Below are 23,338 nucleotides of genomic sequence, written 5' to 3' on the forward strand. Positions count from 1 at the left end.
TGATGAATAAAAGTTGTCTTTCAAAAATTATTTTCATGGCAAGTTAAACTCTCATATAACTATTGTGAGAATACAAAAATGACCTACTCAAAAGCAAGCAAGTTTTATAAGAAATGTACACAGTAACAAAACAAACTAAATTTCAGTAAATATTCTTTTTAAACCAAAGGATATCATTTAATTTTCAAAGATGCTAGAGATATACTAAGTACTTTTAAAAAGTATTATTCAAATATTAACTGTTTTATAAATCAATACACCTACTCCTTCCTTTCTTATTTTTTAACCATTAGAGCTTTTAATGCTGTAGGTAAGAGTGACTTACTAATAAACATTTTAAAAAGCAATCATCAAAAGCAATTTATTAAATTTATATTTTTTTATTATTGATTCTTTCTTCAACTAGCTATTACCATTTACCTTACCTGAATATGTGGATACCACGATTTCATCATAGCCATCTTTCCCTACACAACCACCCTGGATAGATGTGACACTCTCAGACAACGTCTAAAATAAATTTAAGATCAAGCACGTCATTAATAAAATTTCACAGATATGTGAAATAATAAGCCACAAAACTTATTTTGCTGTCTCCCAACATTCAACATATATTTATTGAATACTTATTATGTGTAGACACTGAGATTGGAAAGGTGAAAATCCTACACAAATGGCTGAAAATTCCAGTGCTTTTTAATTTGGGGAAAGAAGATTGAAAATGATTCATATATTTGTGTGTACCACTCAGCTACAGTAATCATCTAATGAGCAAAATCATTTATTTATATAAAGAAATAAGTTTTTTTAAAAAAATGACATAAGCGGGAATTCCCTGGCAGTCCAGTGGTTAGGACTCCATGCTTCCACTGCAGGGAGCCTGGGTTCCATCCCTTGTCAGGAAACTAGGATCCTACAAGCCACGTGGCCAAAAAAAAAAAAAAAAAAAAAAATTACATAAGCAAAACTCTCAATACATTTAGTTTATTACCTGAATTCCACAGACCACCTCTCATGTGTTTTCTCCAAATAGTTTTTTAGAAGAATAAAGAAGACGCTAGCTTACATGGGAACTTTAGACAACTTGCTACTATGGAGACCAAGTTTTTCAGATGCTTCAGGGTTTATATCTCTTTTAAGCAATACTTCCCAAACTTGCCTGACAATAATCATTTGGGTGAGTCAACTAGGAATCTGTATTTTTAACAAGCACTCTAGGTCAGTGGCTTTCAAGCGATTTGGAAAGCAAGCAATAAGTTTCATATTGCAATCTGGTATAATTCACACATGAACATACACAACAACAGACATAACTTAAAAGGTTTGTGTTGCACTCTGATATATTCTAATCTATTCTCTTTCATTTAAAAAAAAATGTGTTGGCAACCCATTAATGAGTTTGACCAGTAGCTCTGCCAGGTAATTATTATCAAGCAAGGCCCAGAACCATTGTCCTAAAGGGGAAGGTACAGGGAATGGACACCAGCATTAAAAATGCTAGTTCTCTTCATCCTCCCTGTAAGAGGCAAACCTCTGAGCTATTCTGCAAATCAGGCTGTCTTAGCTGTTCCTGAGCTAATTACCTGAGAGATTCAAGTGACAAAGGTTTGACTATACATTTGCATGAAGTTAGGTTCATAGGTGCATTTTTTTTCTTTTTTTTTTTGGCCACACTGCACATTTTGCAGGAATCTTAGCTCCCCGATCAGGGATGGAACCTGTGCGCACTGCAAGGGAAGTGCAGAGTCCTAACCACTGGACCACCAGGGAATTCCCCAACAAGTGCATTTTTAACAAGTGTCCCAGTGGATTTCATATACACTAGAATTCTTCAAACTTTTTTGTTCATGTTCTCGCTAAAGTTAATTCTGAAAAAACAAACAAAACTGCATCCATCCCTGTGTACATTTTTAAACTGACTTTCAGATTTTCATCACCACTTTAAATAGTTACAAAGAATGTAATATCTGGAAGTTTTAGAGATTATAATTTTAAAATAAAACTGTCACATAATCACACTCCAATCATACCCAATGAATCTAAATATCAAGACAAATTTATACACACAATTGACTTAAAAATGAAAAAAACAAATCGTTCTTTCACAGCTGGAAATTTTACATTGTTCCCTAAACTTCTATTTTCACTCCACTTCCCCCACATATATTTATCTTAATGTAATGTACTCATATGCTTGAAATTCTTTTATACTTCTCTGCAACCAAGAAAAAAGAAATAGAATTTTTTTATCTTCTGTGATTAAAAACTCTAAGAATTAGAAATTTCTATTGTCTAATTATTAGTATTTCACAATTGATCGACAAATATATGTTTTATATTTTTAACTAATAACTAACCACTAAAACAAAATTCTACAGGAAATGTATCTCATGAGACAATAGGACAGTTTTTCCTTCTAAATTATTCATGTACCACAATGAGTATTAATTATATATTGGTAGAATGAGACTGAGTTCAACATCAGTCCTATTCTTTCTTCATTTTCATAGATAGAAGCACTAATCGAGCTTAGTGCCATAAAGATATTGATGAGACTAAAAGAAATTTTGTTGTAAAAAGTTCACTCTATTGTTTAAATATCTTCCAAGTTACATACCTAAAATCATCTGATCTACCACTGAAAATGTTTAATGGTGTATCATCTGACACCTTGATTAGGTCCTCCTTCTATATATTGAAAGCAAAACACTGGAAACCAGCTGACTACAGAAGAATGTTTTACTGAGTCAAGAGTCACACACATTCTCACTTTCTGAGTGGTTTATTGAGTGACTATTAATTATAACTTACTCTTTCACTCACTTAGAAGTACCTTATTTAACCTAATGTACTCAGAAAAAGTTATAAAAATTAAAAAACTGTTAATTTCTACATTTTTTTTGTCAATACAACATTTTAATGAAATTCATTTATCTTATGTACTTCAAGTACCTTTTTATAAAAGTCTTGGAGTTGTAGATTTAGGTAATTCAACTTACACCTTAAAAAAAACAGTCATAGAACCATAACACAGGAGATCATAGACAACATAGTATAGACATGCTTTATGTAAGTAACAACATGGAATGCCAATTAGGGGAACTCACAAGAAAAGACCTTGGTCACTGCTCAAAATATTGGTGAATAAATATATATTTATAAGTTTAAATTAAAATGTGATGTTTAAGGTATGTACATATTGTCTTTTTATGATCTGCTCCTTAACTCTTTTGATTAACCATCAGTCCAGACTATGTCAGATAAGAGGACTTCTCCTGATTAGGAAAACAATAAAGAGAGTGACATCATGAATCAAGATGAGGCAGCATATTCGCAGCCTTAACACAACATGGAAGCAGTACCTCTATCATCAGACAAACAGAAGAAAGATTGGGAAGACAGGAATTCTTAGTGCCACACCTGGCAGAGGGGAGACATGCTATGTCATTACTGGGGTTTGGAATAGAAGTCAAAGAGGAAACTTGGGGTCTAAATAGGAAAGTTTCTCAGGGGTTGATGATAAAAAAATGGGAGATCACCAACACAGGATTATTATGTACTTTTAAGCCTAAACTATTATTTGCATCATTAGCAAGGTAACTTTGTGCACCAAAGAAAGATGAACAAGTACAAAATAAATCCAGAAAATAAGTTGTATAATGTTTTTATCCCCATATTACCTAAATAATAATACACTTTATGTACCAAAACATCTGTTATTTACTGATATGCAATTAAAGTAGGTACTGGGAGAAATTTACCACTATTAGAGAAATTAGACAAAGAAAGAAAAGTTCATACTGAGTTGTGGTTTTTTGTTGCTGCCGTTAAACAGCCTCAATACATCATGCATGAGGCAGGATGGGGAAACCCTGGACAGGAGAACACCACTTTATGAAAATGAAAGATTCAGTTTATGCCAGAATGCTTCTCCATGTGACTCTGCACCTTGGGATAAACAAGCTTAATTACACTTAAAATTTGTGAACTAAAAATTACTCTTATCTAGTATTTCTTCTCATACTGTGGATCTTGGGTGGCGAGAAGTGAAATTGCTACTTTTCCCTCTCAGCTTAAGGATATTTTTGATATTGTCTTAACAATACGAAGTTTATTCCTAAAACCTGATCACTTTAAAACAACACAATCTCATTTATGCTACCTAAACATATAAATGTTACTCCTGTAATCTATTATGCATCATAGAAACTAAGGTAATACATATAATAATTTGCATATACAGTATTTAGAAATCAAATAAAAAAGTAATTTATTGTTCAGCTTGAGGGCAATAGTCATTTATTCAAACATAAGAGTAGTCTAGAGAAGATTTTGATAATGTCAAAGCAGAGATATTTTAAGCCAAACACAAGATTTTAATATATTTCATTTAATAAAACACAAAGTCAGTCATCTCTATAATTGTTTCATGAATAATAAGCATATATAGTCCTTTTAAAAGTGAACTTACCTGATCAAATCGTAGAACAGGCTCATTTGCATTATCAAAACTATACACTTCCACCATTCCATCATCTCTTCCAACAAGTAAATCTTTAACCCCATCACCCACAATGTCAAAGCTGTCAATACACAAAATACCTTTAAAAAAGGTAAATGATAAGTTATCAATAAAATTGATATTATAGTAAAAAATATACCAAGTATGAATGAAAAAAAATATATATCAAATCAGTGTAGGAAAAAAAAACTAGGGTAAATTAAAACAACTATAGGGCTTCCCTGGTGGCGCGGTGGTTAAGAATCCGCCTGCTGAAGCAGGAGACACGGGTTTGAGCCCTGGGCCAGGAAGATCCCATGTGCCGCGGAGCAACTAAGCCCAGGCGCCACAACTACTGAGCCTCTGCTCTAGAGCCCGCAAGCCACAACTACTGAGCCCATGTGCCACAACTACTGAAGCCCACACGCCTAGAGCCCGTGCTCTACAACAAGAGAAGCCACAACGAGAAGCCCACGCACCGCAACAAAGAGTAGCCTCCGCTCGCCGCAACTAGAGAAAGCCTGAGCGCAGCAACAAAGACCCAACACGGGCAAATATAAAAAAACAAATAAATAAATAAAAATTTAAAAAAACCAAACCAAAACAACTATAACAATAAATTCCCAATTGAACTCCATGCCTCTAATTTTGACCTGCTTCCCTACAAACCCACTCTCCACGGAGTGTTTTTGTTTTAGTTTGGTAAATTAGATCACATCATACCCCCACTTACAATTTTCCAATGACTCCTCACTACAGTTAGATTAAAATTCAAACCCCTTTACCAAGGCTCGTGAGGACCTACGTGAGTTGGCCTTATTCTACCTCTGTGACTTCATCTCATGCCATACGAACGTATTTAGCCACACTGGTCTTCCTTCTTCTCCTCAAATGAATCGAGTTTACCTCTGCCTCAAGTCCTCTGCCTTTATTTTTTCCTCTTCCTGGACATTCTTTTCCCCTAAATCTTATACATTGTTAACACGTTTTCTTGTCAATTAGATCTCATGCTGTACTTATAAACAGCCATCCAAACCTACCAAGTCAGATATAAATTCCCCTTAGAAAGGTGTAAATTCCTTAGAAAAAAGGAATATTCCCTGACCCGACTGCACTTCTTTGCCTCATACCAAGTACTCCCAAATTCCAATTAATTCCCTACAGCAAAAAACGAAAAATGGATTTCAGCATAGGTTAATGTTATAGATAGACATTAGTGCATAAAAGCCTATCCACCTCAATTTACTATTAGCATATCTTACTTTAAAAATTATGGCAAAAGAATGATAGACCTGCTAAATAAACAGAGAGTAAATAAACCTGAGGCGGCTCTGTAAATTGCTAAGTCTGCTATACATTATGAATAAATAAAATAGAATGAACTATATAACGTAGGTTGACCTATTTATCTATCTATCTATCGAACCCACACCCTTGTAAGTGAAAGCACAGAGTCCTAACCATTGAATCACCAGGAAATTCCCAGTATATTTTATTTAAAAATCACTGAAATTCAGAATCTGAATTACATCAAAAACATACCTCCCGACCTCCCTGGTGGTGCAGTGGTTAAGAATCCGCCTGCCAATGCAGGGGATACGGGTTTGAGCCCTGGTCCAGGAAGATGCCACATGCCACAGAGCAACTAAGCCAATGTGTCACAACTACTAAGCCTGTGCTCTAGAGCCCATGAACCACTACTACTGAGCCCACGTGCCACAACTACTGAAGCGCGTGCACCTAGAGACCGTGCTCCGCAACAAGAGAAGCCACCACAATGAGAAGCCCGCACACCGCAACAAAGAATAGCCCCCGCTCGCCACAACTAGAGAAAGCCCACGCGCAGCAATGAAGACCCAACACAGCCATAAATAAATAAATAAATAAATAAAAAATACCTCCCCTCTTTTTCTCATTTCGAATTTCCCACTTGTGTATTGGTTTGGATGTAGTGATCTGAATAAGCCCAAGTTTTCCATCTGACGTTCCAAACAAAAGGTCTTCTCCAGAGTCACCTAGTTATATGTAAAGTCAACATATTATATTTACCCTACAACTCACACTATTTCTTTAAAATTGAAATATTTTCAAATGTATTGTCTTTCATGTAAAAATCTCATTTAAAATATTAAATGAGAAGACAGATTTTAATTAATTTACTTAATTTAGAAGGATGGTTATACATTCACAGAATGTATAACCATAAGAGATAAGACCTTTCCTCATCAACTAATTTTAAGATGAGGAAACTAAAAAATTAAAGTTCAATAACACATTACTGTTAACAACTGGCAAGTTAGAAGACAATTGGCTCTATTCCAGTTCATGTTCTTCCTACAATTTCCCATTTTCACTTAATATATAGTTAAATGATTAAAAACCCTGAAATATCTAAACTTAAATAACGTAACTCACTCCCTTATTTGATTTTCAAAAATAAAGCCCTGATTACCGCCATTTCCATTGTGTAGGGCTAAAACAGTAGGTGGGCCAGGAACTTCAATTTCATACATCACATCAGATCCCTGAAGGAGAACAAGTATTTTAAAACTAAAACAGAAGACAAATTTAAAATAATATAGGTATTCATAAATAATATCAATATTCATATAAAGAACCCTGGAATAAAACTACTGAAAAAAACTAGATTGTGAATATTAACTTCTATTTGTTAGCAATTCTGCACATGTCGACTCATTTTATAATAAAAATATACATATATAAAATATAAAGAGTGAGGAAATAAATATTTCAAATATTCTCCACTTTGTATACTTTTCACTTTAGGTACTTTGTTTGCCTGAAAACTTGACACTGGTAAATTTCCCTATCAAAACTTTCCATGAACAAGTTGTTTCTTCTGTCCTCTCTAACTCAAGGGCTTTAACTTAGAGCACATTCAAACAGACTCAGAAAACTCTGGCCTTGCCGTTGGGTATTTTGGAAACCCACTCTAGTAAGAGGCAGAATGACCTGCTTTTTAGATAAGAAAACAGTTAAATCCTTTTATTTGTCTTTTTTTCAATTTTGTCACTTATAATGCACAGTATTTGCATAGTATTTGTGAATAGTATTTGTGAAGCTGTTAAAGAATGAGGTAGAAGTATTAAATTCACATAGAAAAAATATGACAAATCACTCAATGAAAAAACATTGGCAAAATTACAGTAAATCTGGTATACCATTATTGTTTAAAATTTTTAAATATGTATAGAATATATAAGAGCCATATGCTTTATATTTTATTTAGAAAAACATTAAAAATTCACAGATATCTACATATAACTATATAAACACAAAAGAATACACACAAAACTGTTTTTTTTTAAAAGGCTACCTTTGGGGTAACAGATTGCCTACAAAGGCAGACAGAGAGTAGGGGAAAAGTGTGCAGGGCAGAGGAAAGACTTTTTACTTTGCACAAATACTTAGTGATTTTTTTTTTTTACAATTAGCATATGGATCTCTTGTTAAACAAAGCAGAATCCTAGAATTCAGCCAGATCAATTTCTAAATGGGTGTGAGCCAACTTGTTAAAAGCCTTATTCAAACAACTCATATTTGAGCATAGGCTAGGGGAGAAATTAATCGTTCACCCCCCTAGAGTGAACCTTGAACATTACTTTAATTCTCCATAGAGAAAAAAAAAAAAAAGAACTTCATAGAACCACTTGATTTCTTCTATAAAAGGGATGGTGCCGAGACAAGCCATCTAACTATGAAATTCCAAAGAGTGAGATAGCCTTTGGTGGCACAGAATAAACAGCTAGACTTTTTGTTCAATTGCACTATCATCCTAAATTTTGATCCAATTAATCCACTTGTTATATGTTATTTACATCTAAACTTTGTTTTATGGGTGTATGTGTGTGTGTGTGTGTGTGAGAGAGAGAGAGAGAGAGAGAGAGAGAGAAGGAGAGAGAGGGTATGTCTATTTTATTGAAAGTCACTTTCGGAAGTCCCTGCTGGTCCAGTGGTTAGGACTCAGTGCTTTCACTGCTAAGGGTCTGGGTTCAATCCCTGGTCTGGGAACTAAGATCCTGCAAGCCGTGTGGTGCGGCCAAAAAAAAAAAAAAGTCACTTTCAAGAAGACAGTTGTAATTAGTACTACTAATAAGAATGGCCTTAAGTAGTTGTTTTAGCCAATCATGGTTTTTAATAGAAATATAAAGATAGTAGATGCTTTTTCAAATATTTATTGAGTGCTTATTCTGTTCAACATACTGTCATAAATGCTGGGTAAATTCAAATGATACAACCCTGATCTCAACTCTCTCCTGTTAAAGCCTAACACCCTCTCCCCAACCCAATTTCCTCCTTTAATTTGATTTTTTGGGAGAGGGGAGAGTGATAGAAGAAATAAAAAAAAAACGGGGCGGGGGGGGCTTCCCTGGTGGTGCAGTGGTTGAGAGCCCGCCTGCCGATGCAGGGGACACGGGTTCATGCCCCGGTCTAGGAAGATCCCACATGCCACAGAGCGGCTAGGCCCGTGAGCCATGGCTGCTGAGCCTGTGTGTCCGGAGCCTGTGCTCCGCAACGGGAGAGGCCACAACAGTGAGAGGTGAGAGGCCCACGTACAGCGAAAAAAAAAAAAAAAAAAAAAGGAAAAGCTAGGAAGGGTTCCCTATAGCAAAGGCATTAGATTCTTATTGTACTAACTCACATATTATGTGTGGGGGGAAAAGTGTCCTTTCTTCCATATATGCCTCTCTAAAAACTTGTCAAAGATTTCTACACATTCACCTCAAGGAAAAAAAATAAAAGTTTGTTAATTAAAATATTAAAAAAATTTTTCAAGATATAATTTTAAGATATTTAAAGTGGTAGTAGTCACTAAAGTAATTTATCTCAAGTATACACTGTTCAGCAATATTTTTTTACCTAAATTATGAAAAACTATAAAAATGCAAATAACAGCAACCTGTAAAACTCTGAGTACTCTGTCCTGGCAGGCCAACACCGGTACATCACGAAGTACTCTTTCCACTGGAAGGCAGATGACGTCATTGATTTTGTCTCCAGAAAGGTAATAATGTTGGTCTTTGCAGTCACAATAATGGTTATAGATATAACTTGCACTGAGAAAAAGGTCTGAGCCAGATATGTGCCTGAGAATATTAAAAGTAATTTAAGATTCAGGAAGCTCCTGAATAATTTTCAGAGATGAAAATAAAAGTTTATTTATATACAGTTTACTATCATTTTATCACAGACTCAGAGGACACTTTTGGTTTGTTTTCGTTCCCCCCACTTAATTTCTAGCCTTCTGGTAAAGCATTGATTTTGAAAGCTGAAAATGAGGTTCTACAGGCCTCAGGCGTCTCAAAAATTGAGCTCAGTAAAACTGAAAACAAAGACAAGATACTGGTAATATTCATTGTCTATATCTGAAAACAATTACTATATCAAAAAGTAACTTTTTTGAATGTGTAATATGTGCCAAGCACTGTCCTAAGTGACACATGTATTAGCTCAATCCTCATAACTTTATAAACTAGGGACCATTATTATCCCTTTTTAAGGAGAATAATAAAATGTTAAGTAACTTGCATAAAGGCACGGAACTAGTAGACAGTAGACTGGATTGCAACTCAGCTTTTAACTCTACAGTTAGCTTTCTTACTACCACATTGAATAGAATAAGGCTATTTGAACTGAATCTACTTGAAACTAAATAACAAACAGTGGAAAAAATGACTTCACTAGAATTTTAACTTGAAAAAAGAAATAATAACTTCATTTCAAATTATATTTAACAAAATTTAGATAAATAATCTCAACTATGTTATAATTCTTATAATGAATCAAGTTTCCACTAGGGAGCTAAAATTTTTGACAAAAATTATATACTAGTATATTATCTTCACTTCTAGATAGCTATCACCATGTGATCATAAAGAGGGCATTTATTTGACGGTTTCACCTATTTTTCCACTTCTCCTCTAAGGTCTATTTAAAAAATTTTTGATACTAAAATTATTCCTTATCCTATAATGATCCTCATTGATTTTCTCTTCTTCAATTATTGTTCAAATGGCTTCACTTTGTGGCTCTGCATATGATTTCAGAAGTTCTCTTAATAGAGGGCAGACAGCAGAAGCAAGAAGAACTACAATTCCACACCCTGTGGAAGGAAAACCTCATACATAGAAAGATAGACAAAATGAAAAGGCAGAGGACTTTGTACCAGATGAAGGAACAAGAAAAACCCCAGAAAAACAACTAAATGGAGTGGAGATAGGCAACCTTCCAGAAAAAGAATTCAGAAAAATGATAGTGAAGATGATCCAGGACCTCAGAAAAAGAATGGAGGCAAAGATCGAGAAGATGTAAGAAATGTTGAACAAAAACCTAGAAGGATTAAAGAACAAACAAACAGAGATGAACAATAAAACAACTGAAATGAAAAATACACTAGAAGGAATCAATAGCAGAATAACTGAGGCAGAAGAACAGATAAGGGACCTGGAAGACAGAATGGTGGAATTCACTGCTGTAGAACAGAATAAAGAAAAAAGAATGAAAAGAAATGAAGAGAGCCTAAGAGACCTCTGGGACAACATTAGACGTAACAACATTCGCATTATATGGGTCTCAGAAGGAGAAGAGAGAGAGAAAGGACCAGAGAAAATATTTGAAAAGATTATAGTCGAAAACTTCCCTAACATGGGAAAGGAAATAGCCACCCAATTCCAGGAAGCGCAGAGAGTCCCAGGCAGGATAAACCCAAGGAGAAACATGCTGAGACACATAGTAATCAAATTGGCAAAAACTAAAGACAAAGAAAAATTATTGAAAGCAACAAGGGAAAAATGACAAATAACATACAAGGGACTCCCATAAGGTTAACAGCTGATTTCTCAGCAGAAACTCTACAGGCCAGAATGGAGTGGCACAATATATTTAAAGTGATGAAAGGGAAGAACCTACAGTCCAGATTACTCTACTCGGCAAGGATCTCATTCAGATTCAATGGAGAAATCAAAAGCTTTACAGACAAGCAAAAGCTAAGAGAATTCAGAACCACCAAACCAGCTCTACAACAAATGCTAAAAGAACTTCTCTAAGTGGGAAACACATGACAAGAAAAGGACCTACAAAAACAAACCCATGACAATTAAGAAAATGGTATTAGGAACATACATATCGATAATTACCTTAAACGTGAGCGGATTAAATGCTGCAACCAAAACACACAGGCTTGCTGAATGGAGACAAAAACAAGACCCATATATGCTGCCTACAAGAGACCCACTTCAGACCTAGGAACACATACAGACAATGTGAGTGGATGGAAAAAGATATTGCATGCAAATGGAAATCAAAAGAAAGCTGGAGTAGCAATTTTCATATCAGATAAAATAGACTTTAAAATAAAGAATGTTACAAGAGAAAAGGAAGGACACTACATAATGATCAAGGGATCAATCCAAGAAGATATAACAATTATAAATATATATGCACCCAACATAGGAGCATCTCAATAGATAAGGCAACTGTTAACATCTATAAGAGAGAAAATCGACAGTAACACAATTATAGTGGGGGACTTTAACACCTCACTTACACCAATGGACAGATCATCCAGACAGAAAATTAATAAGGAAATACAAGCTTTAACTGACACAATAGACTAGATATATTTAATTGATTTTTATAGGACATTCTATCCAAAAACAGCAGATTACACTTTCTTCTCAAGTGCACACAGAACATTCTCCAGGATAGATCACATCATGGGTCACAAATCAAGCCTCGGTGAATTTAAGAAAATTGAAATCATAACAAGCATCTTTTCCGACCACAATGCTATGAGACTAGAAGTCAATTACAGGGAAAAAAATGTAAAAAACACAAACACATGGAGGCTAAACAATACACTATTTAATAACCAAGAGATCACTGAAGAAATCAAAGAAAAACTCAAAAAATACCTAGAGACAAATGACAATGAAACACGACAATTCAAAACCTATGGGATGCAGCAAAAGCAATTCTAAGAGGGAAGTTTATAGCTATACAAGCCTACCTCAAGAAACAAGAAAAATCTCAAATAAACAATCTAACCTTACACCTAAAGGAACTAGAGAAAGAAGAACAAATAAAACCCAAAGTTAGTGGAAGGAAAGAAATCACAAAGATCAGAGCAGAAATAAATGAAATAGAAACAAAGAAAACAATGGCAAAGATCAATAAAACTAAAAGCTGGTTCTTTGAGAAGATAAACAAAACTGATAAACCTTTAGCCAGACTCATCAAGATAAAGAGGGAGAGGGCTCAAATCAATAAAATTAGAAATGAAAAAGGAGAAGTTACAATGGACACCACAGAAATACAAAGCATCATAAGAGACTACTACAAGCAACTATATGCCAATAAAATGGAAAACCTGGAAGAAATGGACAAATCCTTAGAAAGGTACAACTTTCCAAGACTGAACCAGGAAGAAATAGAAAATATGAACAGAACAATTACAAGTAATGAAATTGAAACTGTGATTAAAAATATTCCAACAAACAAAAGTCCACGACCAGATGTCTTCAGAGGTGAATTCTATCAAACATTTAGAGAAGAGCTAACACCCATCCTTCTCAAACTCTTCCAAAAAATTGCAGAGGAAGGAACACTCTCAAATTCATTCTATGAGGCCACCATCACCCTGATACCAAAACCAGACAAAGATACTAAAAAAAAGAAAATTACAGACCAATATCACTGATGAATACAGTGCAAAAATCGTCAACAAAATACTATCAAACAGAATCCAACAACACATTAAAAGGATCATACACCATGATCAAGTGGAATTTATCCCAGGGATGCAAGGATTCTTCAATATATGCAAATCAATCAATGTGATACACACTAACAAACTGAAGAAGAAAAACCATATGATCGTCTCAATAGATGCAGAAAAAGCTTTTGACAAAATTCAACACCGATTTATGATAAAAACTCTCCAGAAAGTGGACAAAGAAGGAACCTACTTCAACATAATAAAGGCCATATATAACAAACCCACAGCCAATATCATTCTCAATGGTGAAAAACTGAAATCATTTCCTCTAAGATCAGGAACAAGACAAGGATGTCCACTCTTGCCACTATTATTCAACACAGTTTTGGCAGTCGTAGTCACGGCAATCAGGGAAGAAAAAGAAATAAAAGGAATACAAATAGGAAAAGAAGTAAAACTGTCACTGTTTGCAGATGACATGATACTATACATACAGAATCCTAAAGATGCCACCAGAAAACTACTAGAGCTAATCAATGAATTTGGTAAAGTTGCAGGATACAAAATTGATGCACACAAATCTCTTGCATTCCTATACACTAACAATGAAAGATCAGAAAGAGAAATTAAGGAAACAATCCCATTCACCACTGCAACAAAAAGAATAAAATACCTAGGAATAAACCTGCCTAAGGAGGTAAAAGACCTGTATGCAGAAAAGTATAAGACACTGATGAAAGAAATGAAAGATGCTACAAACAAATGGAGAGATATACCATGTTCATGGATTGGAAGAATCAATATTGTGAAAATGACTATACTAACCAAAGCAATCTACACATTCAATGCAATCACTATCAAATTACCAATGGCATTTTTTACAGAAATAGAACAAAAAATCTTAAAATTTGTATGGAGACACAAAAGACCCCGAATAGCCAAAGCAGTTCTGAGGGAAAAAAATGGAGCTGGAGGAACCAGACTCCCTGACTTCGGACTATACTACAAAGCTACAGTAATCAAGACAATGTGGTACTGGCACAGAAACAGAAATATAGATCAATGGAACAGGAGAGAAAGCCCAGAGATAAACCCACACACCTATGGTCAACTAATCTATGACAAAGGAGGCAAGGATATACAATGGAGAAAAGACAGTCTCTTCAATAAGTGGTGCTGGGAAAAGTGGACAGCTACATGTAAAAGAATGAAATTAGAACACTCCCTAACACCATACACAAAAATAAACTCAAAATGGATTAGAGACCTAAATGTAAGACCGGATGCTATAAAACTCTTAGAGGAAAACATAAGAACACTCTTTGACATAAATCCCAGCAAGATCTTTTTTGATCCACCTCCTAGAGTAATGGAAATAAAAATGAAAACAAACAAATGGGACCTAATGAAACTTAAAAGCTTTTGCAAAGCAAAGGAAACTACAAACAAGACAAAAAGACAACCCTCAGAATGGGATAAAATATTTGCAAACGAATCAACAGACAAAGGATTAATCTCTAAAATACGTAAACAGCTCATGCAGCTCAATATTAAAAGAACAAACAACCCAATCCAAAAATGGGCAGAAGACCTAAATAAACATTTCTCCAAAGAAGACATACAGATTGCCAAAAAACACATGAAACGATGCTCAACATCACTAATTATGAGAGAAATGCAAATCAAAACTACAATGAGGTATCACCTCACACCAGTTAGAATGGGCATCATCAGAAAATCTACAAACAACAAATGTTGGAGAGGGTGTGGAGAAAAGGGAACCCTATTGCACTGTTGGTGGGAATGTAAATTGATACAGCCACTACGAAGCACAGTATGAAGGTTCCTTAAAAAACTAAAAATAGAATTACCATATGACCCAGCAATCGCATTACTGGGTATATACCCAGAGAAAACCATAATTCAAAGAGACGCACGCACCCCAATGTTCATTGCAGCACTATTTACAATAGCCAGGTCATGGAAGCAACCTAAATGCCCATCAGCAGATGAATGGATAAAGAAGATGTGGTACATATATACAATGGAATATTACTCAGCCATAAAAAGGAACGAAATTGGGTCATTTGTAGAGACGTGGATGAATATAGAGACTGTCATACAGAGTGTAGTAAGTCAGAAAGAGAAAAACAAATATCGTATATTAACGCATATATGTGGAAATTAAAAAAATGGTACAGATGAACAGGTTTTCAGGGCAGAAATAAAGACAACAGATGTAGAGAACAAACGTTATGGACACCAAGGGGGAAAAGTGGCGGGGGGCTGGTGGTGGTGGGATGAATTGGGAGATTGGGATTGACATATATACACTAATATGTATAAAACAGATAAATAAGAACCTGCTGTTTAAAATAAATAAATAAAAAGTTCTCTTAATATAATTTTTATCAACTTAATGAAATTCTAAATCTCTTACAAGATTTGAAATTTCATTTTCAAATCCATCTGCATTATAAGCAGGGAAGGATTAATGAGTGGTAATTAATTTTATAAGTGGTCAGTTTTCTTACTGAATATTGTCAAGTTATAATCTTGTTTTCCCATGCAACCTTATCAATGTGGTGATTCAGATAATAAATTTTCAAAAACTGAGTAAAGAACTTCTCCATCCTACCTCTGCCACTCCAGTAAAAACATTTAAGAAACTAGCTAAAGAGACTATTGGCTGGGAAACTCCTTTCTGAATGTGGAGGTATGCTAATAATTAGCTACTTTGGTTTTAGTATTTCACAGTTATCACTGGCCATGTCTATCTAGAAAAGCGTTTCTAGAAATGAATGATATTCTTATTAAGCCACTGAAATTACTTCTACTTGCCACTGTTTAATTCTTATCTAATCTCATCAAACCTAAGTTTTACAGCCCAGACATCAGGACACATGCTGTGCATTATACAGAATTACACAGGACAGCTATACATTAACAGAACTCTGGATCATTAGTTTCCAAACCAAGGTCTGACTGCTTATATAACATGGCTGCATAGGATTCAAATGAAAAACTGTTCTTTTCACCCACTCCTAATAATTCTGATTCTGCAGGTATGAGGTAGGACAAGGAATCTATTGTTTAAATCTTCCAAGGGATTCTCCTAAGTAGCAGGTTTGAAGGACAGTGGATAGATAAACTTTAAAGCCTCTTCCAGCTCTCCACGATTCAAAAACTAAAATTTTAATTGCAAAATTTCACATAGCAGGAAGCCATTAAGGAAGCTATTTTTCACTTAGAGTCTTACCTGACTCACCTCAAATTATACCTTTTTGGTAGTCATTAACTTTGATGGCCAGGCTTTTAACAAAATGATGCTACCTCAAAATCAGAACTACCAGAGACGGCAAAGCAACAGGAACCTAAATATCTGGAGATTTCCTTTCACTTCTTTTATACTTTGGTCATGAATCATAACAGAACTAACTAGTTAAAAATGAAGCTATAAGTACTATAAATGTCTTAAAAAGATAAGATTTCAACACCTAATTGATTTTGTATTGACTCCAGGTCAAATTTAATTTCCGACTAATAAAGTATCTTTAATTATTTCCCAGATAACCTACTAAGATGTGATACTTAATCTGATGTTTGTCACCTATCCAAAATATTGTAAATGGATATGTAAAAATAAAAAAGAGAATAAACATACATAGCTTTAATGCTTTCAGTGAGGTTTGTTTCAAAAGAGAGAAACTGTTTTCCTCTCTTTGTGAAGCCTCTAATTTCAGATCCTGCAGCAATAAAAATTTTCTCCTGGGGCGTGTTAAGAACCCCTCCTAGTTCCAATCTGGCAATCTTCTGCCCAGGTAAAGTCTTGAAGACTGTCTGCAAAAATCATTGAGGAAAAAATTAAGTACACAAATTTATTCCAAGTATTTTCTTTTACCATAAAAAATGCTGTGATTTTAAACTTACAATATATTATAGTTCTAAATAGGAACACCTTTAGATACAAATGTATCCAGTGGCCTTCTGGGTTTTTTGCTAAATATCTTCAAACTTTGCAACGTTTATTCCCACACACATTGCATTTCAATGACATTATTAAAATCTAAACTCTTGCAACTCAAAGTAGGGTTCGCTAAGCAGCAACATTAGCATCACTTACCTTATTAGAGATGCAGACTCTCAGGCTCAACCCGAGATCTACTGAATGAGAATCTGCATTTTACCAAGATTCCTCAGCTGGTTCCAGTGCACATTTCTATACCTTAATCATCTTTTTAAAACTAATCTCTCCTGGTTCCCTCACAATTTTATAAATTTTAGTAGTATAAATTAAGGACTGTAGAATTTACTGAAAACTTGAGCATATAACTTCATATCTCTCTATTTAATTGGAAACATTTGCATCCTTAGTTTATTCCTCGTTGTTTGCTATATTATTATTGGCATCAGTTTCTTCCCTTCACCACCAATGACTTATACACAGAGAATAAAATATCTGGAAGGATATATGAACAATGGAAACACTGAGTTTCTGATAGTTTTTACCCTCTTCATCTTTTTGCAAATTTCATATAATGTAGAATGAATATAAGAGTTCACATCTCAGACCCATCACTTGTAAACTATGATCTGGGAATAGGATGACATAAAACTCACTTCCTTGGTTAGGCTATATTAAGTGGCAAAGGTGATGTGACAGTCACGTCCATGTTACCCTGTAATATAAGACTACATCTTAGCAGACTGGACAGATTTCCCTGTTGGCCTGAAGAAGCAGTTCACCATGTTGTGCGAGGGCCTGGGAGAAGAGCGCATGGCAAGGAATTGTGGCGGGCCTCAGGACGCTGAAAGCAGGCCCTGGCTTACGGACAGCAATAAAGTGGGGACCTCAGTCCAACAACAGTAAAGAACTGAATTCTTCCAACAACTACCTGGGCTTGGAACAGGACCCTGAGCTCCAGAAAGAAATAGAGCCTGGCTGTACATGTGTTGCAGCCACGTGAGGTCTCGAGCTTGGACTCCTGCCCCGTGAGATAATAAATGTGTTTTGTTTTAAGCCCCTAAATTTGAGGTAACTTATTACACAGCATAAAAAATTAATATATCACCCTAGGCTGTCAAAGATGTTTTACAAATGGCTAGCAAATGACTCTCATGCTGCCTGTAATCTCATACTTCATATGACTACTTCCCTCAACCTATTTTTCATTATGCTTTAGAAAAAATTTTAATGTAGGAGTATTCAAAAGGTACACATACCACTGCTTCTCCCTTCTTCATGCCAAAGCACATAACTACTCCATCATGATCTCCAACAACCACCTGTAACAGATTGAAGAGAATATAAAATTACTGTTATTATGCCCTACTAACATATGGGGAAAACAAGATTCTCAATATATAAATTATGATTTTAAAAGTAGAGACCAGAAAATCTAGTAAAGACATCCCCACAAAAAATATCCACCAAAGAATTGTAAGAAAGGGCCAAAGAGAAGGCTATGAAGAGTTGTTATGGAAGTAGCTGGCTTTCTGTTCTGTTCCTACAAGGTAAGCAGAACAAGAAAATAGAGACAGAAATGACAAGGAGGCAATTTTCTTTCCTTTAACTGGAGCATAAGAACATTTTAAGATTAACTTTTAAAACATTATCAGGCACTTCCCTGGTGGCGCAGTGGTTAAGAGTCAGCCTGTGAATGCAGGGGACACGGGTTCGAGCCCTGGTCTGGGAAGATCCCACATGCCACGGAGCAGCTAAGCCCGTGCGCCACAACTACTGAGCATGAGCTCTAGAGCCCGCAAGCCACAACTACTGAGCCCGAGTGCCACAACTACTGAAGCTTGTGCACCTAGAGCCCATGCTCCGCAACAAGAGAAGACACCGCAATGAGAAGCCCACACACCGCTGCGAAGAGTAGCCTCTGCTCACCGCAACTAGAGAAAGCCCACACGCAGCAACAAAGACCCAATGTAGCCAAAAATAAATAAATAAATTCATATATTAAAAAAAATTTATCAAAATGAGGTTGTGACAGACCTATTTGATATTTTTAAAACTTTTTACTTTTTATTTTTATTGACGTATAGCTGATTTACCTAATTAAATTTAAAAGCTTTTAGGGCTTCCCTGGTGGCGCAGTGGTTGAGAGTCCGCCTGCCGATGCAGGGGACGCGGGTTCCTGCCCCGGTCCGGGAGGGTCCCACATGCCGCAGAGTGGCTGGGCCCGTGAGCCATGGACGCTGAGCCTGCGCGTCCGGAGCCTGTGCTCTGCAGCAGGAGAGGCCAAAAAAGAGAAAGGCCCGCGTACCGCAAAAAAAAAAAAAAAAAAAAAAAAAAAAATTCAAAAGCTTTTGCAAAGCAAAGGAAACCATCAAAAAAACGAAAAGACAACCTATCGAATGGGAGAAAATATTTGCAAATAATAAGACCAATAAGGGGTTAATATCCAAAATATGTAAGCAGCTCATACAACTTAACATAAAAAAAACAAACAACCTGATTAAAAAATGGGCAGAAGACCTGAACAGACATTTTTCCAAAGAGGAAATGCAGACGGCCAACAGGCACATGAAAAGATTCTCAATACCGCTAATCATCAGGGAAATGCAAATCAAAACCACAATGAGATATCACCTCACACCAGTCAGAATGGCTATCATCAAAAAGAACACAAATAACAAATGTTGGCTAGGATGTGCAGAAAAGGGAAACCCTCGTACACTGTTGGTAGGAATGAAAGTTGGTGCAGCCACAGTGGAGAACAGTACGGAGGTTCCTCAAACAACTAAAAATAGAACTACCATATGACCCAGCAATGCCACGCCTGGGTATATATCCAAAAAATCTCAAAAACATGAATTCGAAAAGGTACATGCACCCTAATGCTCACAGCAGCATTATTTACAATTGCCAAGATATGGAAGGAACCTAAGTGTCCATCAACAGATGATGGATAAAGAATACTACTCAGCCATAAAAAAGAATGAAATTTTGCCTTTTGCAACAACATGGATGGACTTGGAGGGCATTATGCTAAGTGAAATAAGTCAGACAGAGAATGACAAACTGTATGATAACATTTGTATGCAGAATCTAAAAAATACAACAAACTAGTGAATATTTTTAAAAAAGTAGCAGACTCACAGGTATAGAAAACAAACTACCAGTGGTTACCAGTGGGGAGAGGGAAGGAGGAGGGGCAACACAGGAGTAGGGGATTAAGAGATACAAACTACTATGTATAAAATAAGCTAAAAGGATATATAGTATAACACAGGGAATATAGCCAATATTTTATAATAACTAAATGGAATATAACCTTGAAAATTATGAATCACTATATTGTACACCTGTAACTTATATAATATTGTACACCAACTATATTTCAATAAAAAATAAATAAAATGATCTTTTTAAAAAGTGTAAAAGAGTCCTGAGACCAAAAAGTTTGAGAAGTGTTGCTCTAGTTGAGTGAATACAATAAATGACAACCAAAAATCTGTTGATTTATCCTGATAAAATGTTAATATATAGGAATACTATATTTATTTTGCAGCTATTAAAATATCCTACTAGTCTACCAAGAAATTATAATTGTCTTATGGAAATCACAGGATTAATATTTCTATAAAAATAATCAATATTGTTAGTTAAATGTAAAGATTAACATCAATATATTTAATTACTCTTAAAAATATGATAAAGTTTTTAAAAAGCATTTTCTCTACAGTCTATTGTGTTTTTTATTTCTTTTTTCATATACACAATCTGGTACACACAGGGTAAATTATTACCAGAAAAATGGAATATGGTTTTCAACTAGTTTGCTTATACTATTTACTAATTGTACATAATAATTATAATGTCCAAGAAACTTACTGTCTATAAATGTCCCTTGGTATTCTAATCTCTGTTCAAATGAAAAGAAATTCATTTCCATTTTAGCCTTGGAATTAAAAAAAAAAAACTTATCAATAATGAAGGAAATGTAAACTTCTCCTCTGTCAGAGCTGAAGAGATATGGAGGAATCAGTATATCTACGTTACCTTTTGTGTGGCTCTATATCTTGAAGCAGGAAGTAGCTTCATAGTCTTCTGAGAGGTCACTCCCACCTAAGGAAACACATCAGCTGCCTGGTGAGTGATTTCTGATACACTAATTTGAAGTTATTAAATCAGAGATTAAAAGGACCAGCAGATTCTAATCATAGTAAGCCTCAGTTTTTTATTGCAATTAATTAGTGATATGAAATAATTATTATCAGCAATGAACTTATTTTCTAATGAAATATACTACAAAAGTCAGAATACAGGAAACAATCAAAAATAGTAAAATTTATGCTATAAAGTCAAGTCAAAAATAATAACGTGGCATTACTGGCAAGATACTTCACACCAAAAAAATATTTCTATAAGCCTTCTTTTACAACTTCATACAGTTGTTAAAGTGTGTTTGTAATTTAAAATCTTTGGTAATAGATTATTATTGAAAATGCAACATAAAAGATTTTAGCTAAAATACCACCATGCTGATGAAGATTATTTTACAAAAGTTACAGAAGATGGAAACAGCGTGGTTTGCTCAGCAGGGCACTGTCACTAGTGGTGCATGGTTAGGGGAGGAGAATGGGACCAAAGAGAGAGAAACTGGTGGAAACAACAGACAATGCAAGAATTTACATATAGTATAGGTCTATCCTTTAATTCTGTATTCTAGGGGGTAGTATTAAAGTTTAATCTGTTTAGATTCGTATTTTTGAAACATCAATCTAGCAATGATATGAAGGATGTCTTGGAGGGAGGTAAGCTGGAGGCTAGGAGCTATTTCAATTATCCAAGCAAGAGAAGATGAGGACTGAACTAGGGGTAAGAGAGATGGAGGGAGCAAATGGGACAGATTCGTGAGATATTTAGGAGATAAAAGCAGCAAAATGTGGTGACCAGATGGATAGGGAAGATATTAAGGTGGGAAGTACCTAGCATGACTCTCAAGGAAAGTGACAGGACAAACATTTGTACCATTAGCCAAAATAGGATTACTGAAAAAGGAGATGGAGAAGGAGAGAAAGTCTAGGGCTGAAATATTGAGAGGCAGGGTGGTGTACCAGAAAGAACACCAGCTCTGGAGTCAGAGGCTTTGTTTCAAATAGGAACTCCATCCTTTCCGCTATCACGTAAATCACCTTCTCTGAGCCCCTTGATCCTCATGTACCTACTTTAGGAATTTTTATGAGGATTAAATATATGTACGTGTGTTAAGATCTGAGAATAAACTAGACGGTCGAAAACGGCTGCCATTGCTTTTATTATGATCTGGCTCGTGGGGTCCGGCTCACAGTAAGAAACAAGTGTCTGGCGCTCGGCAGAAGGGACTGGGTACAGATGGAGATCAGGGAGTTAGAAGCTGCAGCCGGGGAGGAGGAGAAGGGCCCCGGGGAGGAATCCGGGAGCGCATCAAGACATTCGGAGCATCTTCAGGACCTGGCAGACGCCAGCACCGCGGAGGCGCGTGCTCCCTCTTTCCAAGTCCCCGTGGACCGTCACGAACAAGCCGGAGTTGCCCGTGAGCAAGGTGTCTGGAGGGTGGCACCCAGATCCGCTCCTGTGCCACCACGTCGCCGCCGAGAGACCCCAACAGACGCCAGTGGAAGGATCGAATCCTCTCAGGGAGCGCAGCTCACCCCGCGCAGCGACCGCCCCAACCCCTCAGGTTTACCTGTAAATAATCCGCTCGGTTTAAATTCAGATCCATGACGGAGGCACGGACGCGCTGGGCAGCGCCAGGCCAGGCCAGGTAGGATAGAGGCTGCGGGACCCCTGGCCTCCGAAGGGAAAAAGCTTGCTTCCCCACTGAGGGCCAACGCCAGCTACTAAGGACTCAGTGGGGGGATGCAAAGGCGGAGCGTCAGGGCAGCGGCGTCCTGCGTGACGTCCGTACGTTCCTGCGAGAGGGCCCCGGAAGGAAATGAAGCCCCACCCCCTTCCCGACAGACCGCCCACTGACTAACCCGCTCCAATGAGAGGCGGAGAGGAACGGAGGGCGAGCTCCAGGAGACCTGGGAAGGGTGGTTTCCAGGGAGACCGGAGACGCAGTCTTGGCTAGGCCTCCGCCACCGCCCTGAGCCCCAAGTCTTAA

At 36.3% G+C, this 23,338-nt stretch overlaps 1 protein-coding gene across 3 annotated transcripts in view; it reads right to left on the bottom strand.

Annotated features, from left to right (window-relative positions):
* BBS7 (Bardet-Biedl syndrome 7) overlaps nucleotides 1-23,089 on the bottom strand; it is a 44,320-nt gene extending 21,231 nt beyond the window's left edge. For 2 of the 3 annotated variants that reach the window (XM_027103626.1, XM_027103624.1), the window contains exons 1-9: nucleotides 22,919-23,089; nucleotides 21,250-21,315; nucleotides 18,462-18,524; nucleotides 16,903-17,078; nucleotides 9,423-9,609; nucleotides 6,954-7,026; nucleotides 6,400-6,516; nucleotides 4,472-4,602; nucleotides 426-510 (exon numbers count right to left, since the gene is read on the bottom strand). In XM_027103626.1, the coding sequence (XP_026959427.1) occupies nucleotides 426-510; nucleotides 4,472-4,602; nucleotides 6,400-6,516; nucleotides 6,954-7,026; nucleotides 9,423-9,609; nucleotides 16,903-17,078; nucleotides 18,462-18,524; nucleotides 21,250-21,315; nucleotides 22,919-22,954 (934 nt within the window). In that variant the 5' untranslated portion in view covers nucleotides 22,955-23,089. The remainder of the gene's footprint in view (nucleotides 1-425; nucleotides 511-4,471; nucleotides 4,603-6,399; nucleotides 6,517-6,953; nucleotides 7,027-9,422; nucleotides 9,610-16,902; nucleotides 17,079-18,461; nucleotides 18,525-21,249; nucleotides 21,316-22,918) is intronic. The other variant, XM_027103627.1, reaches the window with a different exon arrangement.
* Nucleotides 23,090-23,338: the final 249 nt, after the last annotated feature.

Source organism: Aethalodelphis obliquidens, unplaced genomic scaffold, assembly GCF_003676395.1.
Source record: "Aethalodelphis obliquidens isolate GAN/ISIS:26980383/991018 unplaced genomic scaffold, ASM367639v1 scaffold6, whole genome shotgun sequence".
Lineage (NCBI taxonomy): Eukaryota > Metazoa > Chordata > Mammalia > Artiodactyla > Delphinidae > Aethalodelphis > Aethalodelphis obliquidens.